General features: G+C 43.0%; 2 protein-coding genes across 2 annotated transcripts; both read right to left on the reverse strand.

The window, feature by feature from the left end:
* Nucleotides 1–274: 274 nt before the first annotated feature.
* LOC142498118 (olfactory receptor 6N1-like) lies at nucleotides 275–1327 on the reverse strand. The gene has a single exon (XM_075606624.1). The coding sequence runs from the start codon at nucleotides 1325–1327 to the stop codon at nucleotides 275–277; it is 1053 nt and encodes a 350-aa protein (XP_075462739.1).
* Nucleotides 1328–18747: 17420 nt separating this feature from the next.
* Nucleotides 18748–19692, reverse strand: LOC142496517 (olfactory receptor 6N2-like). The gene has a single exon (XM_075603193.1). The coding sequence runs from the start codon at nucleotides 19690–19692 to the stop codon at nucleotides 18748–18750; it is 945 nt and encodes a 314-aa protein (XP_075459308.1).
* Between the last annotated feature and the right edge of the window lie 3234 nt (nucleotides 19693–22926).

Here is a 22926-nt window from a genome sequence, read left to right on the forward strand (position 1 = left end):
TCCCCCCAATAGGCACACAGCCCCCCCCCCACACACACACACTAATTACCCCCCACAACAATAAATACACAAAACACACACACCATACTCCCTCCCAATACAAAACAACACTACCACCCCAAACACAGACACCACTACCCCCCAATACAGATCCCACTACACCCCCAGATACAAACACCGTTACCACACCAAATACCGACATCACTACAGATACCATACCCCCACTAATACTACCCCCCCCCACCCCCCAGATACAATTACCACCACAACCACACTACAGCATTTCTAACATACCATGAGATATAGGTTGTGTTCCAAGACAAAGGGTGTTTTTTAATCGCGCTGTATAATTGGGGTGTTTCTCAGATTTTTTATTAAAGGTACAATTCAAAAGCCAAACTCTTCTGGTGTGTAAATGTTTATGGAGATATTTTTTAATTTCTTGATTCCTCAAACCATAGATCATAGGGTTAGCTAAAGGTGTCAGGACAGCATAGGTAAGACCAATAGCCCTGTCATAGTCCACAGAGTTGCTTTTCTTAAGTCGCAGGTACATGAATGCAATGCTGCCAAAAAAGAGAAGCACCACCGCAAGGTGAGGTCCACACGTAGAAAACGTTTTCTGGCGACCCTTTGTGGACTGAATCTTCAAAATCGCATGTATTATTCTGATGTAGGACAGAAGAACAAAGGTAAAACTCAGGGTGATGATAACCACGCTTCCCATAAACTCAACCAAAATATATAATGTAGTGTCCGTGCAAGCTAAGGCAATTAGTGGTGGCAAGTCACAGAATAGACTTTGGATGTGATTTGGACCACAAAAAGGAAGAAGAGAAATTAAAACGATTTCAGTAACAGGATCAAGGAATCCAACAACAAAGCAGCCAGAAACCAATTGTATGTACAATCTGGTAGTCATAATGGATGAGTAGCGCAGGGGCTCACAGATCGCTAAGTAGCGGTCATAAGCCATGGTGGTGAGTAGGTAACATTCTGTAGCTCCTAGCGAGTGCAAGAAATAAGCCTGCAAAAGACACCCATTGAAGGAGATGTTTTTCTTTCCATCCAGTAGGTTAGCCAACATTTTAGGAATAGTCACAGTAGTATATCCAATCTCCATTAAGGATAGTGCACTAATAAAGAAGTACATTGGAGCATGAAGGCAATGCTCCCTCTGGATTACAAGAAATATCAGCACATTCCCAGCAATTATAAAGAGATAAATGAAAAGCAGAATTGGGAAAAGTAGAAGGTGAAAGCGTTGCAGATTTGGGAATCCAGATAAAATAATTTCATTGACTATGCTGCCATTTGTAAACTTCATATCCCCTGCAGTGTATCTGCAAGAACATAAACATATTATCGTTGACCCAGGTAAACATTATAACATTCAAAAGTACAATCAGAATTGTTTAAAGTGAAAAACACGGAACCCTTTGCGAATTCAGCATCTTGTGCGCAGCTTCTTATTTGTGAAGATTATTTTGTAAAGGTTACATGACTTTGGGCTATCTATTTCACAGTGTTATTCCCATAGAGGTGGGTCCCTGACATATGTCCACTTGTATTTGACCTGGCAAAAAAAATACTTGGACATCAGATCTTGTGCTAAAACGAACACAGGTGCCACAGTGTATAGCAAGCAGTTTGAATAAGTAGATGTAGGTGGTCCCCTATTTTTAAAACTAAATCAAAAGAAGCAAAACAGCACTGGCACTCTCACATATAGCTCCGAGACTCCCTTTACCAGCCCCATCAGTGGTGTCTTGTATTAGGTCCACTACTACTCATGGGAAATATGGAAATAGCGAATGAAGGGACCACATAACTGGTTCTGGTGCCACAATAGTGGCAGTGGCTGCGGAGAATGAGTAACTCAACGCTTAGGGGGATTCTCCTCCCTTTGGCAGGTATATACAGAAATGACCACACCGCTTCCTTGTATTACAAACAGCTGCCCACCACTGTATGATCTTCAACCAGGAAGTCCAAGTCTTCATCATAATACAACTGTGCATACTGTATGCAGGTATACTCATGTGTAGAACCCATGAAACATGATAGATGAAAGGTAAAAAGCTGAATACCACAACTAAATAAATAAAAAGCAACGTACAAATAATGCCCATTTGAGAACCGTTCTAAATTAATGGGAAGAAAAATGTGAAATAGTGTTAGAAATAATATAAAGCTAAATATATGTACTATGGTCTTTTGAATGTACTAAATGGAGCTATACTAAATAGACACGTAGTAATTGTACCACAATCACCCAACACATAGTAACACAGTGACTAATTATTAGTTACATGATACTTATAACCTGCTATATATTAGGAAATATGTCTCTTTCTCAGTGTGGTGATAAAATATAACATATAATTTTTTTAAAGGATACACTGTTTCAAATGGGGACTTTCCAAATATGGTGTGTCAGCTCTGTAGGAAAAGGGAAGCAAAATACAAGCAATGAAGAATGCAAAATCTACTTCTTAATGTAACCCTCTTATGGTAAAGTGTCTAAATTGTCATTCCAGAACACGTCACATTTTTAAAACTCGCCATTGGCGTTGGAAAGCATTATGTTTGTGTAATTAAAAATATTTAGTAACTGATGTCTCTCTATATAAACCATGTATTTCCTCTGCTGGATGTCTGCTTTGACTAAGTGATTGGCAATATTATGTCTTCTATCATATGCCAAGATTGGGGATCTTTAGAAAAATGGACCATAAATCATTGACAAAGACCAGTGTTTCAAATTATTCTTTTGTCATTACATATAGGAGTTGATTTGTGTCAAAAGTAGGCACAAAGTAGCCTGTTATTTTCACTTTTCCCTTTTGAGGATTGTAATAAATTGTGTTTTTCTAGTTTCAGTAAATATTCATCATCATACCCTCTATCAACAATTTGTTCTAATCATTTCATTAGATCTGATTGTCTACTATGTATCAGTTTACAGTATAATGTTTTTGTGACTATGTTATTATATTTTGTGATAGTCGGACCATTGCTATGTGCCATGGTTCTTATATTCTGCTTTTGACGTTTCTAACAAAATTTGAAACTTTTCTTACAATTAATGTAGAAAGTTAGTACAGTTGGAATAAAATATTGACAAACAACAAACTGAGATAGTAACGAAGCAAACTGAGCCCTGTGTCCATTCAGAAGTAGGAAAAGTTTGCAACAAGATCACATAACAGATGGAGGAAGACTAACTAAAGGTAACAGAGAAATGTTCATTATCACAACTAGTGTATAGAAAAAAGGATACAATGTATCCACCGGACAGGAAACAATACAATATATGTCTTGTTTTATCCTGGATTAAGCTGCATTGTGCGCAGAAACATTGGGGTTTTTTTTATCTGTACTAATACATTTCTTGTTGTCTTGCTCATACTGATGCTGCGGTCAACCTATTTTCCTAATCCTTTTGGGGCAATGTAAAATGCCAGTGTGTTTTACATAAGGAATCCACTTGTAAGGAAAACCCCTGTAAAAGAATTGGCACATAATTTATCCCTTGAAAAACTACAGCTACATATTCAAACTGTTATACATTGGCACCTGTTTTGATGCTCAAATCCGTTTGGGCCAAGCCCAATACAAATGGGTTTTATGTTAGGAAGGGACACCCTGTGTGGAAAAACACTGTGAAATAAGTGTCCCAAAGTTAAAAATAAAATGTTGGAAAATAATATTTTCTTGAATTAGAAGCTGAAACACAAATAAGAAGCTAACTTCAGCCTTGTTTAACTAAGTGTTATAGAAATTATTAATAATGGACATTCAAGTGGATCAAAACGCAGGTTTGTACAGATTCCTCATTTGTCTACAGCAATCTACCAGATTTATTTTGGAAATCTGCATGTATAACTAATAACAAATGTGTTATCTATTGCTGTGTCCTGGATAAGGGCAAAACAGTTTGTCTGTACTCTGCTGTGTGTGCTTTATGCTTCAAAATAATGTACAGTAGTTACTTGGGCTGTATGCTACATTCACTGGAGGATGCAAGTTCTTGCAGCCCACATAATAGCTTAACATGAATAGCATAACATGGCCATTTTACTCACTTTAAAAACTGTCGTTTCTTTCTCTGCAATATTACCAAGATACGCCCTTTCCTCTGTTGCCTGACTGCAAACACTCTGACACGGACCCTCATGTTCTCCTGTCTCCACTACTGTAACCTTCTGTCCGGCCTTCCTGCCTCTCACCTGTCTCCCCTACAATCTATCCTAAATGCTGCTGGCAGAATCACTCTACTCTTTCCTAAATCTGTCTCTATGTCTCCCCTGCTGAAATACCTCTCTTGGCTTCCTATCAAACCCGTAGCACACACTCAATTCTCCTCCTCACTTTTAAAGCTTTACACTCTTCTGCTCCTCCTTACATCTCAGCCCTAATTTCTCGCTATGCACCATCCCGACTCCTGTGTTCTGCTCAAGGATGTCTTCTCTCTACCCCTTTTGTACCTAAAGCCCTCTCCCACCTTAAACACTTCTCACGGACGGCCCCACACTTCTGGAATGCCAATCCCCTCAATATCCGAATAGCACCCTCTCTATCTACATTTAAGACCCACCTCAAAACATACCTGCTTAAGGAAGCATATGAGTAGCTCCATGGCTGATAATTAACACCTCTTACATTAACCTTGGCCCCTTGCATATGCCCTTACTAGAATGCCCTTCTACTGTCTCTGTACATTCTTCCTACCAACCAATTAGATTGTAAGCTCTTCAGAGCAGGGACTCCTTTTCCTAAATGTTACTTTTATATCTGAAGCACTTCTCTCCTTTATGTGTTATTTATATTATTTGTTATTTATATGATATCCGTGTATATTACTGCTGTGAAGCACTATGTACAATAATGGCGCTATATAAATATACACACACATATATTCACACATTTGAGTGAAGGAAGCACATAGCATTCAATATTTCAAAGTAAGTTCAATATAATATAAATAAATGATTGCTTGCATATAAAATATGAGGGAGGGCAAGTTCTAAGTTGTTACCATCTGTGGTAGGTCTCATTATCTATGTGAACCTATAATAGCAATTTACATAGTTTTTCTCCCTATTTTTAACTATATGCACAGCATATTTACCATGGGTTTTTATTCATGCCCATATACATTTTGATTCTCTAATATAGTGAGAGTCAGGAATTACTTGGGGATATTGCTGCAAAATGTTGACATTAACAACGAAAGAATTTTTTTATTGAATACAACAAATTGAACCATTCAGGTAATAGTTTTATATGCTCTTAATGCTGATTGACTGAAAATACTGCAAAGAAAAAGAAGTAAGGTAACAAAATCACATATGTAAGTTAACTAACACCAACTTCTTCAAATACATATTTGATGCTTTTGCTGCTCTGTTGGAGTAAAAAACATTTTAGCAGCATATTGCATAATAACAATACTATGCATGTACTGTACTGTACATTGTAGATACACTGGCACACTGCTATCTGGTAATGTCAAAAGGCATCCATATGTAAGCTATGGTCACCTACCTTTAATCAGCCTGGTCTTTCTGGTATTTCAGCTATTAGCAGTTGCACTGATCCTGAAATTGTGCCTGTGATGCAAAGTCTACATTCCCTACTGTGTTTTGCAATGCTGCAAATTAGTTAAGAATATCTTCCTTTATCAGACACGGGCTCACCTGGGCTGAACCTTCGTTACGAGTTGACTGGTTCTGTATAGTCCAACTCACCAACTGCCACTGTCGTGAGAGTGGGACAATGTTACTACACTTCTTGATTTTAAATTGAGTTTCTCATTAGCACAGCATCAAACAAATGTGCTTTAATTTCAGGGGAAAGTACAGCGTATTAATGCACAGCCCACATCATTGTAAATGTAGTCTTTGAAACTGCTATTGAAGTCTGTTCACAACAAGTCAGGAATGAGATGCATTATTTATATGCTTTCCTGGAGACTTTAGGGATTTCATTTTCCAGAGAGATGTGTGGCCTCGTCCACATGTTTTTCTTCTCTGTAGATTTTTATTCACATTAATGTGTAAAAAAAAAATATCAATTAAAATGAACAAATACTAAAATCACATTTTACTCCTATAACAGACATGACCTCTACCCTCCAAAACGCAGATGAACAATGTACCAAATTTTGCCAGCTGGGATTGTGCTACGGACCTGAGACCCCAAGGGAATCCCATGACGACACCAAAGACCATCGCTCATACCTTTATGATCTGAATACGGTCCTGCTTGTTCCACAGGGTACCTAACACACTGTCATAAAAGTGACTGGCTGAAAAAAAATACATGATGGTTCCTGGAGGTAATGGTGACCTACTAACAAGTCAAAGGCCACAAAGTTCCCAGTTAGGACACCAAAAAGCAAAACCTTAAAAATAAAAATGCAGTGGGTAGTGTACACAAAACATAACACAATCAATGCAGTGAGAGCTATTAAACTGGTTTATGTCAGGAATCGGCATTCTCCTCGCTTCTCACACAAAGCACTCCCTCCCCGCAAGGAGTCCCTGGACACACTAAACAATCCTGCCTTACCGGCCTCCACAGCTCCCCACCCCTGCCGCCGTCGCGGGATCACTCCCCTCGGCGATTCCACTGCTCAGCGCCGGTCGCGCCCACGCCCTCCTACACGCACGCCAGCCACAGACGTTATGTGCATGCATTCTCAGTTTACAGAGCACACGCCTAACAGAGCACTTTTAACCACTGCTGCTGCAGTGAGGCGTCGCCCCCAATCATCACACAGTTCAAGGCAAATCAATGATTACACTCAGCTGGGCTGTAACACCTCTCTCCTATCAGGGAGGACTCCTTGCAGTCCTCCAGGCCTGCCCCCTTTTCCCATTGGCCTGCCCAGCTTTATTATGCCTGTGCTTCCCATCACTCATCGCTCGACATAGTTCTGTATGGAAGCATTTGACTTTTCTATCAGTGACTCCTCAGGTATTGACGCGGATTGGACGACTACCCCCTCTGGCTCTCGACTTTGGCTCTTCTTGGACTTTGTGACTTCTGGCATTCCTGATCTTGGCAACGGCAATAACTACTCCTTCTCTACTACCGGTACCGGCAAGTATTGTCTTCACTACTATACCTGGCCTGGCAACAATAACACCACACTCCGGACATGCTCCCTTTGCTGCGGGTGCGTGTATCCCTACGTCCCACCTCAGCACAGGGGACGGGTCTGGTCTGCGGGCAGCACCGGCGTAACATTATGTCGAGCCACAAGATGCAGACCAGACCGAACTACAGCAGTTTCTCTCTAATCTGCTTCAGGTAAATCAGGCCATGGCGGATCAAATTGTGGCACTTACACGCCAGGTCGCAGTACTCTCAGACAGGGTACCGACCCCGCCAGATGTAAGCCCCCACTCCGCAAGCACAGTTAGCAGCTCAGACGTAAGGATTCCTCCTCCCAAGCCTTATGCTGGTGAACCGCAAGATTGTAGGGGATTCCTAAACCAGTGTGAGGTGCAGTTTGAAATGGCTCCCCATCTCTACAATACTGATCGCAAGAAAGTAGCCTACATTTATATCCTCCTCACTGGCAGCGCCCTGGCTTGGGCTTCCCCGGTTTGGGAGCGACGTTCTGACCTTACCCAAGATTACCCAGCATTTAAAGCCGAGTTTCAACGGGTATTCGATTCCCCCGCTCGTCGGGAGATGGCATCTGTTTCTCTCCTCCAGATCACGCAGGGACGGCGAACGGTGACGCAGTATGCTGTGGAATTCCGGACTCTTGCAGCCGAGACTAACTGGGGACAAGAGGCTCTCGTCTCCGTATTCTGGCAAGGTCTGGCAGATTCCATCAAGGACGAACTCTCTCGCCAATCCAGGCCGGATCAACTGGAGGTCCTGATTGATTTGGCCATCCGAGTGGATCAACGCACCCAGGTACGCCGCTCAGAGCGTCAGCGCGCTCGCTTCCATAACTTTCAAGTTCCGTTCTCCAGTACTCTCAGCAGCACTCCTGCTCCCTCAAGTGCTACCACACCTCTTCGTCCTGCACTGGAGTTGCCAGAGCCAATGCAATTGGGGGTACAACGCATCCGCACACCGATACGGCAGTTCCGCCACACCGGGGGATTGTGTTTCTACTGCGGATCCATGGAACATCGGGTTCGGGAGTGTCCATTGTGTCCGGGAAAATGGGAACACCCAGTGAGTACAGAGGGGCTCTCCCTGGGTGTAATGTCTCCACGTCCCCTTCTTAAAGGTGAACTCCCTAAGAAACTTACATTTCCAGTCTTCCTTTCAGGCGATAAGTTCAAGACTTCTACCGCCGCTTTCATTGACTCAGGAGCTGGAGGAAACTTCGTGGATCTAGAATTCGCCAGGGTTAACCGCATACCACTAGTGAGAAAGAAGGTTCCCATCGCACTTGTCGGTATCGATGGACGTCCTCTTACCCCGGCCCACATCTCCTTAGAGACGGCTCCCTTGCTTCTGTCTTCACATCTACACAAGGAGACCTTAGTTCTCGATGCCATTCACGCTCCTGGGATACCCATCACCCTTGGTCTTCCTTGGCTACAGCTTAACAATCCTCTCATTGACTGGACTTCCTCCGCTCCCATTTCCTGGAGGCCGAGGTCAGACGAGACTCATCAAGTGCTGGCCAATACCTCTGTTCCCGAAGTTATTCTACCTTCCGTTTACCATCAATTCCGGCATATTTTCAATAAGGTACAGTCAGACCTCTTGCCGCCACACAGGACTTACGATTGTCCAATCGATTTAGTTCCTGGTTACTCCCTACCCAAGACCAAGACCTACCCCTTGTCGTTACCAGAATCTCACGCTATGGATGAATATATCCAGGAGAATCTCAAGAAAGGCTTTATTCGTCACTCCAATTCCCCAGCAGGGGCTGGGTTTTTCTTCGTCAAGAAAAACGACGGGTCGTTGAGGCCTTGCATCGACTACAGGGGTTTAAACCACATCACTATTAAAAATCGTTACCCCCTTCCCCTTATTACCGAACTGTTCGATAAATTACAGGGGGCCAAGATTTTTTCCAAGTTGGATCTACGTGGTGCCTATAACCTGGTGCGCATCAGGAAGGGGGTTGAATGGAAGACGGCCTTCAACACGCGTAGTGGACACTACGAATATCTGGTAATGCCTTTCGGCTTATGTAATGCTCCCGCTGTCTTCCAGGATTTCATCAACGACGTCTTTCGTAAGGTACTCAATATTTTTGTTATTGTATACTTGGATGATATTCTGATTTTTTCCAAAGATCTCCAGGACCATATACGCCACACCTCCTACGTCCTTTCCCGTCTCCGTGAACATCATTTATACGCTAAACTGGAGAAGTGCACCTTTCATACGACCTCTACTCCGTTCCTGGGGTATATCATTTCCGATGAGGGGTTTATGATGGACTCCGGTAAACTTCAAGCGGTCACTGAATGGCCAAGACCCAATTCTCTCAAGGCCATACAACGTTTTTTAGGCTTCGCTAATTATTATCGTAAGTTTATACAGAGTTTTTCCACCATTGTGGCACCCCTTACTGCGCTCACCAAAAAAGGAGCTGATCCTTCTACTTGGTCATCCGAGGCCATCTCCGCCTTCGAGACACTCAAGGAAGCCTTTATATCCGCACCTATTCTCCGTCATCCCGACATTGAACTTCCCTTTGTACTGGAGGTCGATGCTCTGTCTCAGAGACCCACGTCCCAAGATAAGTTACATCCCTGTGCATATTTTTCCAAGAAATTCTCGTCTGCCGAGAGGAACTATGACGTGGGTAACAGGGAACTTCTGGCCGTGAAGATGGCTCTTCAAGAGTGGAGACACCTGCTGGAGGGGTCGAAAGAGCCGTTTACTATTCTCACGGACCACAAGAACCTTCTTTACATAGAGAATGCTCGACGCCTTGGTCCACGAAAGGCTTGTTGGGCTCTTTTTTTTTCTCGATTCGATTTTCACCTGTCCTATATCCCCGGGACCAAGAACGTAAAGGCAGACGCACTCTCCCGAATACATTCTTCTGAGGAGAGGCCAGAGGAATCGTTGGAGACTATCCTTCCACATGAGAGGATTCTCGCCACGTCTACTTTCAAGAATCTAGACAAGATTTTGCACTCCCAGAGACGCATTCCCAAGGACTTGGTCGTTCCCGACAACAAACTCTTTGTACCATTCAAATTTGTTCCAGAGGTCCTGTCTTGGGGTCACTCCTCTAAATCTGTAGGTCATCCAGGTTTTAAGAAGACTACTGATCTCATTCGTCGGAATTTCTGGTGGCCAAGGATGTCTCAAGATATTCTAGAGTTTAACCGCGCATGCCCCACGTGCGCTCAAAGCAAGACTCTCCGTCAAAAGCCTCAGGGTTTTCTGTTACCCCTTCCAGTTCCCGACCGCCCCTGGTCCCACATTTCTATGGACTTCATCGTGGAGTTGCCCAGGTCCAGAGGAATGAACACTATCTTAGTGGTCGTGGACAGGTTCTCGAAGATGTCCCATTTCATTCCACTTAAAGGATTACCCACCTCCCCCGCCCTTGCTGATATCTTTACGGAGCAGATTTTCCGGATTCATGAGATTCCTTCGTCCATTGTTTCTGACAGAGGTTCTCAGTTTGTATCCAAATTTTGGAGAGCTTTCACGAAGAGATTGGGCATCTCTTCTTCCTTCTCCTCCGCCTATCATCCTCAGTCCAATGGACAAACGGAGAGAATCAATCAATCCCTGGAGAAGTACCTGAGATGTTTTATATCCGATTTCCAGGATGATTGGGCTCAACTCTCTTGGGCAGAGTATGCCGTCAATTCTGCAAAAAATGAGTCCACCCGGGAGTCTCCCTTCTTTATAAATTATGGGTTCCACCCTCCCTGTCTTCCCATCCCCAACATTCCTTCTGGAGTACCAGCCGTAGATGAACGCATTTCTTCTCTCCAAACCTCATGGTCCAGGATTCAGTCTACCCTTCTCAACTCCTCCCGCAGATCGAAACTACAGGCCGATCGTCGTCATCGTTCGGCGCCCAGTTACAAACCAGGGGATTTGGTATGGCTCTCCTCTAGGAATATCCACCTCAAGGTACCATCTCCTAAACTGGCACCTAAGTTCCTGGGTCCCTTCCCTATTTGTGAACAAATCAATCCTGTTGCATTCCGGCTCCAACTACCACCCAGTATGAAGATTCCCAATGTCTTCCATGTGTACCTCTTAAAACCATTTATCTCCATTCACTTCTTCTGGATCAGACTCGTAAACCGGATCCCATTACTGTACAAAATAACGAGGAATACAAAGTTCACTATCTTTTGGATTCTCGCCTATCCAGGGGTCAGCTTCAGTTCTTGGTGCAGTGGAAGGGTTTTGGCCCTGGAGAGAGATCCTGGGTACCTTCAAAGGACATTCATGCCCCGGCCCTTCTTAAGTCCTTCAGGAAAAAGTTTCCAGAGAAACCGTTCTTGGACCGTCCTGAGGCCGTTCCTGAAGAGGGGGGTACTGTCAGGAATCGGCGTTCTCCTCGCTTCTCACATAAAGCACTCCCTCCCCGCAAGGAGTCCCTGGACACACTAAACAATCCTGTCTTACCGGCCTCCACAGCTCCCCACCCCTGCCGCCGTCGCGGGATCACTCCCCTCGGCGATTCCTCTGCTCAGCGCCGGGTCGCGCCCACGCCCTCCTACACGCACGCCAGCCCCAGACGTTATGTGCATGCATTCTCAGTTTACAGAGCACACGCCTAACAGAGCACTTTTAACCACTGCTGCTGCAGTGAGGCGTCGCCCCCAAGCATCACACAGTTCAAGGCAAATCAATGATTACACTCAGCTGGGCTGTAACACCTCTCTCCTATCAGGGAGGACTCCTTGCAGTCCTCCAGGCCTGCCCCCTTTTCCCATTGGCCTGCCCAGCTTTATAATGCCTGTGCTTCCCATCACTCGTCACTCGACATAGTTCTGTATGGAAGCATTTGACTTTTCTATCAGTGACTCCTCAGGTATTGACGCGGATTGGACGACTACCCCCTCTGGCTCTCGACTTTGGTTCTACTTGGACTTCGTGACTTCTGGCATCCCTGTTCTTGGCAACGGCAATAACTACTCCTTCTCTACTACCGGTACCGGCAAGTATTGTCTTCACTACTATACCTGGCCTGGCAACAATAACACCACACTCCGGACACGCTCCCTTTGCTGCGGGTGCGTGTATCCCTACGTCCCACCTCAGCACAGGGGACGGGTCTGGTCTGTGGGCAGCACCGGCGTAACAGTTTAATATGAAAAGTATGGTACAATAAAGAATAGCATACAGACAAGTACAGTAAAAAAGCTTTACAAAAAGCCTAAAAGTTACGTAAAGGTTCGCCACAATAAGCTTGACTGCCTCCAAGCAGGTTGTATGTCTCTGGGATCTTGGATATTTGCAGGTATAAGTTTAGTTTCCAAGATCTAGGCATTCCAGGGATTAAGTTCCAAGGATGAGGCTCATTGCAAAATGACATGGCTTTGGCAGTGCGATCATACCAAACCTTTGTTTGGCCTAAATCGCACTGAGATTGTCCTGCACAAGCCTCATGAGATCCTCTCCATTGTCTCTTATCTCACCACATATTCCACCACTGGCATGTCAGAATGTAATGAACTTCCCCTCCCAATTCTTCCAGAACAGGCTGAGTGGTTTCCAGACCCTTCCAGTATAGAAGATACCTCTCGATAAGTAAAGAGTAAATGTGTGGGTCCCATCACTGTGCCTCTCCATGAACTAGCAGGTGTGACAAGTGCAGCAATGTCTCATCCCATCATGTGATATCCCAGGACAGTAATAATTCTTGGTTAGATTGTTCATTTTCCTACACATCAGCTGATGCCTTGCCAGGAGGAGGTGTTTCTTTTACTAACAACTCCTCCTCCTCTATCATTCTCTCTCTTACCCTTTGGACCTCTTCTTTTTTCTCTGTACACACTCTCCCTAGGTGACCTAATCACATCTCTTGGGTTAAAATAACACCTCTATGCTGATGACACACAAATTTACTTTTCACCTCCTGACCTTACACCTGCTATACAGACTAACGTTTCTGAATGTCTTTCTGCTATATTATCCTGGATGGCCCTCCGCCAACTTAAACTTAACATGGCAAAATCAGAGCTCCTCATTCTTCCTCCCAAACCTGGCCCTACTACCTCCTTCCACATTACTGTTGGAAGTACTATCATTCACCCAGTAGCAGAAGCACGCTGCCTAGGGGTCACACTCGACTCCTCTATCACATTCTACTCTCATATTAAAAAGGTAGCTAAAACCTGTTGTTTTTTCCTCTGCATTATTAAGAGAGGCCCTTTCCTCTGTTGCTCGACTTCTAAAACTCTGACACAGGCCCTCATTCTCTCACGTCTCCATTACGGTAACCTCCTGCTGTCCGGCCTTCCTGCCTCTCACCTGTCTCCCCAACAATCTATCCTAAACGCTGCTGCCAGAATCACTCTACTCTTTCCTAAATCTGCCTCAGCGTATCCCCTGCTGAAATCATTCTCCCGGCTTCCTATCAAATCCCGTATCACCCACTCAATTCGCCTCCTCACTTTTTAAGCTTTACACTCTTCTGCTCCTCCTTAAATCTCAGCCTTAATTTCTCGCTATACACCATCCCGACTCTTGCGTTCTGCTCAAGGATGTCTTCTCTCTACCCCTTCTGTAACCAAAGCCATCTCCCGTCTTAAAACTTTTTCACTGACTGCCCCACACCTCTTTAATTTTCTTCCCCTCAATATCTGAGTAGCACCCTCTCTGTATACTTTTAAGACACACCTTAAACCACACCTGCTTAAGTAAGCATATGAGTAGCTCCATGGCTGATAATTAACACCTCATACATAAACCTTGGCCCCTTGCAGACACACTTACCAGTACGCCCTCCTACTGTCTCTGTACGTTCCAATGTCTCTGTACGTTCTACTTACCAATTGATTGTAAGCTTTTCAGAGCAGGGACTCCTCTTCCTAAATGTTACTTCTTCCCATTATGTGTTATTTGTATTATTTGTTATTTATATGCTTGCCGTGTATTACTGCTGTAAAGCGCTATGTACATTAATGGTGCTATATAAATAAAGACATACATGCATATCTTTGTATGACACTTGTATACCACTTTGTATACCACTTAAAACCTGCCCTTTTTGCTTGTAGGCTATTCCCAGAAATAACGCTATCATAACCATGGTCTGGATGTGACTAACAGTAAGTTTTGGTGTGATTTTAACTATCGTAGCGTTATTTCCACGTGCTAACATGAATGGTAGTTTGAGGATCTGCGTTGTTAGGTGAACGGCTCATTAGCATGTGATTTGCATAGGAATTAGCCAGACGTCCATTAAAAGTTCACGATCTAATATTTTTCAGGTAAACACGAGGACATCGTAACACTATTCACCGTTGGGGATATGCATTAAGACTTATCGTCACGTTAACTACATTTAACGTATCAATGGAGTCCGAGCTTTTAGCCACGCTACTCCCACTCTTTGGAATAGTCTCACTCGTACAGTTCAATAGGCCCTCCCCCTCTGGGAATCTACAAAACAGACTCAAGACCTATCTGTTTACCCAGGCATTTAATTAATGAACCACATCCTCTCTGGCATTTAATAACTACAGTACCATCCCACCCTGTATTGTATCTTTCCTTGCGTTTGGCCTCTTTTATAACCTGAAATGTTTTCTTTTTCCCTTTTTGTAACTGTGAAGTGTTTGGAGTCCAATTAGGAAAAAAGCGCTATATAAATAGTTATTATTACAGTATTATTATTATTATTATATACTGTATGTTGTGCTTTGTTAGGGACATACTAAATTTTTCTTATAATGTCAGAAATTGTCCCTTTCCTGGCCTTCCACCAAGTGGTGACTATTCATGATTTCTTCTTGGATTTACGTCCAGGTTATTATTACTTTTATGTTTTCCATTATGTTATTTGAAGATTTGGTGTTCTCACAGTTTAACGTGTAGATATGTCTGTGAGTCGTCTGTATTTTTAATTGTGTAACTGTCCTTGCCCGGCTCTTAAGGAGTTTACATCAGTTGACAATATGCAAGTTTTTCTCAGTCTCTCATACCTTGTCAGGGTGCTGAATCCATGCAGGCTGGGCGTAGATATGCTGATGGAATAATGGAAGGCACCAGGAACTTTTATAGTACAAGCAAGAAGTTTATTGACAGTCGTCCACAATGCTCCACACACTGACATCATCCCCCATAGACATACGTCTGGTATCTTCACCGTGTTTGTACCATTTATATCTTCCCAAATTAGCACCCACTCTTTATGCTCTAGGGAGGTATTTAAGCTTGTTGCTGTTACTGCATCGTAAGTGGCCATATTCTAGGGAGCCTCAGTAACTTTCTGTATCAATTGAGCCCCATCTTGGGATACCCTAAATATCATAGGATCATTATCCTGGTGCAGGATACTGTATGCCACTCTTAGGCACTCTGTTTCTGAGGTAACCATGGGCTTCTTAGCAGGGCCAATCCAACCAGGTCCCAGGGGTACTAATTGGAAAACCCCAATAGGAATAGGATTCCTCCATGTGAGCCTGTAAACATCACTTGTACCATGGCTACGGATGCTAACTGGAAGGGACACTTTCCCTAACTGTAAAATAATAAACACGGACAGGGCAGCATCACTATACATTAAATATACACTTAATCATATTTACATCACTAACAGTGAGGCTCCTCCAACTGTCACTCCCAGATAACTGAGTTCTAGAACTTTAAGGGTACTCTTATATACTCTGATGGCGATGTCACTGATCCCAGACATAAAGTGGACATGGCTTCTTTTCTGCCAAGTCTCTCTTTACCATATGATGGGAGAGGGGTGTTACCCTGCGTGAGCCCACACACTTAACCCATTAAGGCCATTAATCCCCTCAACTCAATACTAGCCCCAAAGGGAGGGGGGCTATAATTGTATATCATTTTTCTTTTTATTATATCATATACAGTTAGGTCCGGAAATAATTGGACACTGATACAAGTTTTGTTATTTCGGCTGTGTACCAAAATAAATTCAAGTTACAGTTAAATAATGAACATGGGCTTAAAGTGCAGTCTATCAGCTTTAATTTGATGGTATTCAAATCCAAATTGGAGGTAGGGTTTAGGAATTATACCTCTATAATATGAACCGCCCTTTTTTTCAAGGGACCAAAAGTAATTGGAAAATTGACTCAAAAGCTGTTTCATGGACAGGTGTGGGCTATTCCTACGTTATTTCATCATCAATTAAGCAGGTAAAAGGTCTGGAGTTGATTCCAGGTGTGGCATTCGCATTTGGAAGCTGTTGCTGTGAACCCACAACATGCTGTCAAAGGAGCTCTCAATGCAAGTGAAACAGGGCATCCTTAGGCTTAAAAAAAAATAAAACCAATCAGAATGATAGCAGGAACATTAAGAGTGGCCAAATCAACAGTTTGGTACATTCTGAGAAAAAAAGAACGCATTGGTGAGCTCTGCCACACAAAAAGGCCTGGACGTCCATGGAAGACAACAGTGGTGGATGATCGTAGGATCCTTTCCATGGTAAAGAAAAACCCCTTCACAACATCCTGCCAAGTGAAGAACACTCTCCAGGAGGTAGGCATATCATTTTCCAAGTCTACCATAAAGAGAAGACTTCACGAGAACAAATACAGAGGGTTCACCACAAGGTGCAAACCATCATAAGCCTCAAGAATAGAAAGGCCAGATTAGACTTTGCCAAACAATATCTGTTCTGGAACAGCATTCTTTGGACAGATGAAACTAAGATCAACCTGTGCCAGAATGATCGGAAGAAAAAAGTATGGAGAAGGCTTGAAACGGCTCATGATCTGAAGTATACCACATCATCTGTAAAACACGGTGGATGCAGTGTGATGGCATGGGAATGCATGGCTTCCAATGGCACTGGGTCACTAGTGTTTATTGATGATGTGACAGAAGACAGAAGCAGCTGGATGAATTCTGAAGTGTATAGTGATATATTGTCTGCTCAGATTCAGCCAAATTCAGTGACGTTGATTGGACAATGACCCAAAACATACTGCGAAAGCAACCCAGGGTTTTTTTAAGGCAAAGAAATGGAATATTCTGCAATGGCCGAGTCAATCACCTGATCTCAACCCAATCGAGCATGCATTTCACTTGCTGAAGACAAAACTTAAGGCAGAAAGACCCACGTACAAACAACAACTGAAGACAGCTACAGTAAAGGCCTGGCAAAGCATCACAATGGAGGAAACCCAGTGTTTGGTGATGTCCATGCGTTCCAGACTTCAAGCAGTCATTGCCTGCAAAGGATTCTCGACAAAGTATTAAAAAGGAACATTTTATTTATGATTGTGTTACTTTTTACAATTACATTTGAGCCCCTGAAATAAGGGGACTGTGTATGAAATTGGTTGCAATTCCTAAACTTTTCAGATAATATTTTTGTTCAACCCCTTGAATTAAAGCTGACAGTCTGCACTTCTAATGCATCTCGGTTGTTTCATTTCAAATCCATTGCGGTGGCATACAGAGCCAAAATTATGAAAATTGTGTCAGTGTCCAATTATTTCCGGACCTAACTGTATATTGACTGCTATCATTGCATCCTTTACAGTTATCTAACAATTATTTGTGCCCTACTTTGCTCATGTCTGAAACACTGTGAAGCACTGTGAACATTGTGAACACTCACTGATGCTGCGTTTCCCTCGGGCCCATGATGAAGGCATCAAATGCTACTGTGCACTGCTACCACATTCATGTTACCGTGCACTATACAATAGCTTTTCTAGAAAAATTATAATATTACATTTAGATTTTTTTTATTGTCATGTATAATATCACTGATTTTGAGCCGCACTGAGTATGGGTGTAGGCGGTCATGTATTACTCATTTGATATACTTTTCTCCTTCCCTAGCATCCTGCAAACATATATATAATGTTAACCCTCTTCAGTACACCGTAGGGCATGAATGAATCATAGGAAAAGATTGTGAAAAACGGGAGAGTAGGTGTGTCAAGGTAAATTTGGGGAAAAATTGACACAAATTGTGTCATTTGTATCTTGTGTCTCTTTATATCAGTGTACCATAGGTCTTTGTTCCATGTTTTGCTCTGTGTGCATCAGAATGTGTTTGGAGAGTGTCATGGCGTAAACTTCTCTGGCTCACAATTTGCATCACATTTAACAAAAGCCCTTCTTATATTAGAAGTAAATGTAACCAGAAAATGAAGCAACATATTAAAACAATCTTCTACTTGCATTTTCTTTACATTGATGCGTCACCTCCACGGTGTACAAGAATGTGGTGGACTAGATGGTAAATGTGAGTAGTGGGATAGAAGTGCTGTCTGAGGGAGTGCTCTATACCTTAGGAACTGGAAAAAGCGCAGAGTGAGTGACAATGGAAGGGATTTGAGTGTAGGTGGGGGAGAATTGTTGATGTGACTTTTATGTTAGCCATGTGAATCAGTAATAATTCCATATGAGTTGTGTCCACATGAGCTGAATGTAGAGAAATAGGAACATACAGTAAGAACAAATCCTTTGTAAGAATAATTTCTACCAGTATTTTATTGCAGGATAAATACATTTACACTGCACCATTAAACTAATTGGTCATTATGAATGCATAAATAGGTATAAAATTATCAATTTGACTGTTTCTTGTATTTATTGCTTAATCCTAAACCTTTATGAGAAATATGGTATTTTCCCCTTACATAGTCTGCGTTTAACAGCTTCTATGATCTCTTTGTTCCGTAGACTGTAGATGATTGGATTGAATATAGGAGTGAGCACTGAGTAGATCACTGCCAGGACACGATCATAATATAAAGAGTAACTTTTTGTTAGTCGCACATACATAAATACAATGCAGGTAAAAAACACCAGCACAACTGCCAGATGTGATACACAAGTGGAGAAAGCCTTTATTCGCCCAACTGAAGTTCTTATTTTCATGACAGCAACAATGATCTTTATGTAGGAGACGATTATGAAGACGAACGTCACCAAAATAATAAAACTATTTATTGCAAAATCCACAAGGACATTAATGGACGTATCAGTGCAAGCCAAACTTAGAAGTGGTGGGAAGTCACAGAAGATGTGTTGAATTTCATTACTACCACAGAAAGGTAGTTTTGATATTAAAATCACTTCAGTGATGGGACACAAGAAGCCACATAAACCACAGCTGGCTACTAGCCATGTAGTCATTGTAGTAGTCATTATTGCAGGGTAGCGCAGAGGGTGGCAAATTGCTAAGTAGCGATCATATGCCATAACAGTAAGAAGATAACACTCACTTGCCCCCAGAGAATGGAAGAAATAGGTCTGCAAGAGGCAACCGTTAAAAGAGATACTTTTTCTTGGCACCAACAAGTTAATTAACATCTTTGGGATGGTGACAGCAGTATACCAGATCTCTATGAAGGATAAAACACTGACAAAGAAGTACATAGGTGTGTGGAGACGTGAGTCTAGTCGTATTGTTATGAATATCAGTACATTTCCGGTAATGGTAAGAAGGTATATGAGAAGAAGAACAGTGAAGAGGAATGGTCCATATCTGTATAGGGTTGGGAACCCTACAATGATAAACTCAGCTACTGTACTTTTATTCCACGGCTCCATGTTTTAACCTGCAGTGGAAAAGTATATATATATATATATTACTCCTAATATGTCCTGTTATAAAAACATGGAATTGCAATATAAGGAATATAAATATAAATACTATATAAATGAGTTACAAACCTATAGTCAGAGCAGTGCCCAAGTAGTTGGAACATTGCCTGAGTCCTGCATTGCATTTTCAGCAATACAATATTTTCTGATTAGACACCATGCAATTAATACAGACGCAATCTGCAAAGAATCTCATTGAAATGTTTGTCTTGTGTATTGTGTGGGACTTTTCTTCTCTAGTCCCAAGTCATGATCAACAGCAGAGCTCTTGCCCTCAGTTTAGGTTTTTCCTTAAACTTTCAGGAGGGCTACATTCCTGGGGCAGATAGTGTTTATCAGCAACAGTTATCATTTTTTGGAGAGTCCCATTTTCTTTTCTGGATCCCTATTCCTATAAGAATCCTAAACTGATCAGGTGTACAGTCACACTCAATTTTACTTGACTTTACGCGTGTTAAGTTTCAGGAAGATGACAAAGTCATACTGCACCTTTTAAATAAGGTTCATATAGGAATAGAAATATTGGGTGGAGTTCATCACAAGCTCAGAACTTGTTACTGACAACCCTAAATATACTTGAAGATGAAATATAATACACATCGCCAAAAGCCTTATGCACTCCAAAAACAGTTGCCATTCTTTTAAAAATGTAATGTTTCTTTGGGTTGGGACCTGTTTTATTCACACGGCATTATTTTATACAGCTTAAATTGTAACGTTAAACCTCATTAAATCTGTAAATAAACACTTGGGGCCTCATGCCCCTTATCGCCAGCTTATCGCCAAAAAAAGCCTACAGCGATTCAGTAAGCCCCAATAAGCTAGCGATAAGAGCAAAAACCACCATTTTTTTTTTGCTGGAAAAAGAAAATCGCCAACCGCTCGGCGATAAGCCAGCTTTTCCAACTCGCTGTATTCTAGTAGCCCTGGTCAGCTCAACAAGAAAAAAACAAAAAAAGTATAAAAGCGCCGAATGGGTTGGTATTTGAATATGGGCACTGGAGCAGAATAAAAAAAAAAAAAAAAAATCACAAAAACAAAAACAAAACCAAAAAGGGCATGTGACATGAACCAGTCCGGTGCAAATGAGTGTTTGCTGATGTTACATTAAAATAAAATAGAATTGAAGTAATCACAACCCGATGGTGGGTGCAGCTTCTGATAATAGGGAACCCCCAGTCCCTAGTGTGGGCGTAACAACAAGAAAGAAAAAAGTGAGAAGCGCAGACAATGGGGGTTGTGATTAAACTAGAATTCTTTATTAAATAAACTAGTCCTAGGAAAACCCCTCTAGGACAACAATGTGAAATCAATACATAAATAGTAATTTAAAAGTAGTGCTGATGGAATGGATAAGCGGTACCACTGCCCGGGCAGTGCACTATCCAAAGGACCAAGACTGTCTATCGGGTAATTCCCGTTTTCAATCCCCTGGAGACTGATAAACTGGTACCGCTTATCCATTCCATCAGCACTACTTTTAAATTACTATTTATGTATTGATTTCACATTGTTGTCCTAGAGGGGTTTTCCTAGGACTAGTTTATTTAATAAAGAATTCTAGTTTAATCACAACCCCCATTGTCAGCCCTGATCAGCTGACTGCCGCTCTAGAATGGAGATTTTCTCTCCAAATCGCGTCACCACAAAATTTGGCAAGAAGGTGGTGAGAACATGCTGATGAGCAGCGAGACAGGACTTAGAAAAAAATCAGGCATTTTTCCTGCATCGGATTGATGCCGGGGTCTCCGGAGCTGATATCTATTAATACCAGCACTGGAGACCCCCGGCATGCATCAGATGCCTGAAAAATGCATTTACAGCCCACTTCATTACCTTAGCGGCTAACTGCTAAGGCAATAAAGGGATTAACCACTAGTGCCATGCGTATTGTGGGTAGCGGGGTTGGTTATGGTGGTATTTGGCCCTTGGTGGGTGTTTAGGTCTTGCTGGGGGATTGCGGGTGGACTTAACCCCTTCATTACCTAGCGGTTAATACCACTATGGTAATGAAGGGGTTAACCCCTCCCGCTACCACCCGGTAGGAGAAAACACCCATCCTTGGGGCTACTACACCCTTAACCCACCCTCGCTACCCACAATAAACACAAATACACACAACAGCCCCACTACCCACCTCCTAGGCCCCCAATAAACATTACAATATCTAATAAACACGAAAACACAACCCACCCACCCCCTGTGCCCCGACATAAAACAATTTTTATTTTTTTTACACACAGGATTAATACTGCAAGCCGGCGGGTGTCCCCGGGTGGTCCCCACGGGGTGTCCGCAGGACCCACAGTGCACCCCAGTGGGTTCCCATGGGTATCTGGGGGGCCTCGGGTGGTCCCTGCTAGGCTCCGTGGGCCTCCAGGTGTTCCCCGCAGGTATCCATGGGCCCCAGCGGGGTCTACAGGTGGTCCCCACGTGTGTCTGCGGTCCCCGGGTCATCCCCACTGGTGTCTGGGGTCCCTCAGGTGGTTCCCACGGGTATCTTGGGGCCCTCAGGTGGTCCCTGTGGGTCCTCAAGGGGCCCCATAAGGGTCCCCAGTTCCTCCCTGCGGGTGTCTGTGTGTCCTCAGGTGGTCCCCATGGGCGTCAGGGGGTCCTCATGTGGTCCCCATGGGCCCCCTCTGACCTGCGGTACCATTCCTGTATTTAAAAAATAAAAACAAGGCCTACATTTCAATAAATACACCACCCCCTCCACCCCCACCAAACACATATAGTACAGTAATGGGCAAAATAACTATTATCCAGATATGGATAATAGATTATTTGCCCATTATTAAACACAACATTAGCCAGGCAGCATAAATAAAGTAAATAAAAAACGTTCTACTTACCCCTGCCAATGTGAAGGGCGTCCTCGTCAGCATACTGCAGGGCCATGTCCTCCATTGCCAGAAAGAATACATAGCAAAATACAATCTAATGTACCCTAAAACCTTAATCACCTTAGAGGTTAATAACCGCTATAGTAATTAAGGGGTTAACACAGACACCCGTGGGAACCACCCGAGGGGCACCAGACCCCCATGGGAGCCACCAGAGGGCCCCCAGACACCGTGGGAATGACCCAGGGACCAGACACCCACAGGTACCACCTGTGGACCCCATTGGAGCCCATGCACACCTGCATGGACCACCTGGAGGCCCATGGAGCCTAGCGGG

Source organism: Ascaphus truei, chromosome 6 (assembly GCF_040206685.1).
Source record: "Ascaphus truei isolate aAscTru1 chromosome 6, aAscTru1.hap1, whole genome shotgun sequence".
In the NCBI taxonomy this organism is placed as follows: Eukaryota; Metazoa; Chordata; class Amphibia; order Anura; family Ascaphidae; genus Ascaphus; species Ascaphus truei.

Excerpts from the sequence above, each read along its gene's own strand:
- LOC142496517 (XM_075603193.1), bottom strand. The coding sequence starts at position 19,692 with ATGGAGCCGTGGAATAAAAGTACAGTAGCTGAGTTTATCATTGTAGGG.
- LOC142498118 (XM_075606624.1), bottom strand. The coding sequence starts at position 1,327 with ATGAAGTTTACAAATGGCAGCATAGTCAATGAAATTATTTTATCTGGA.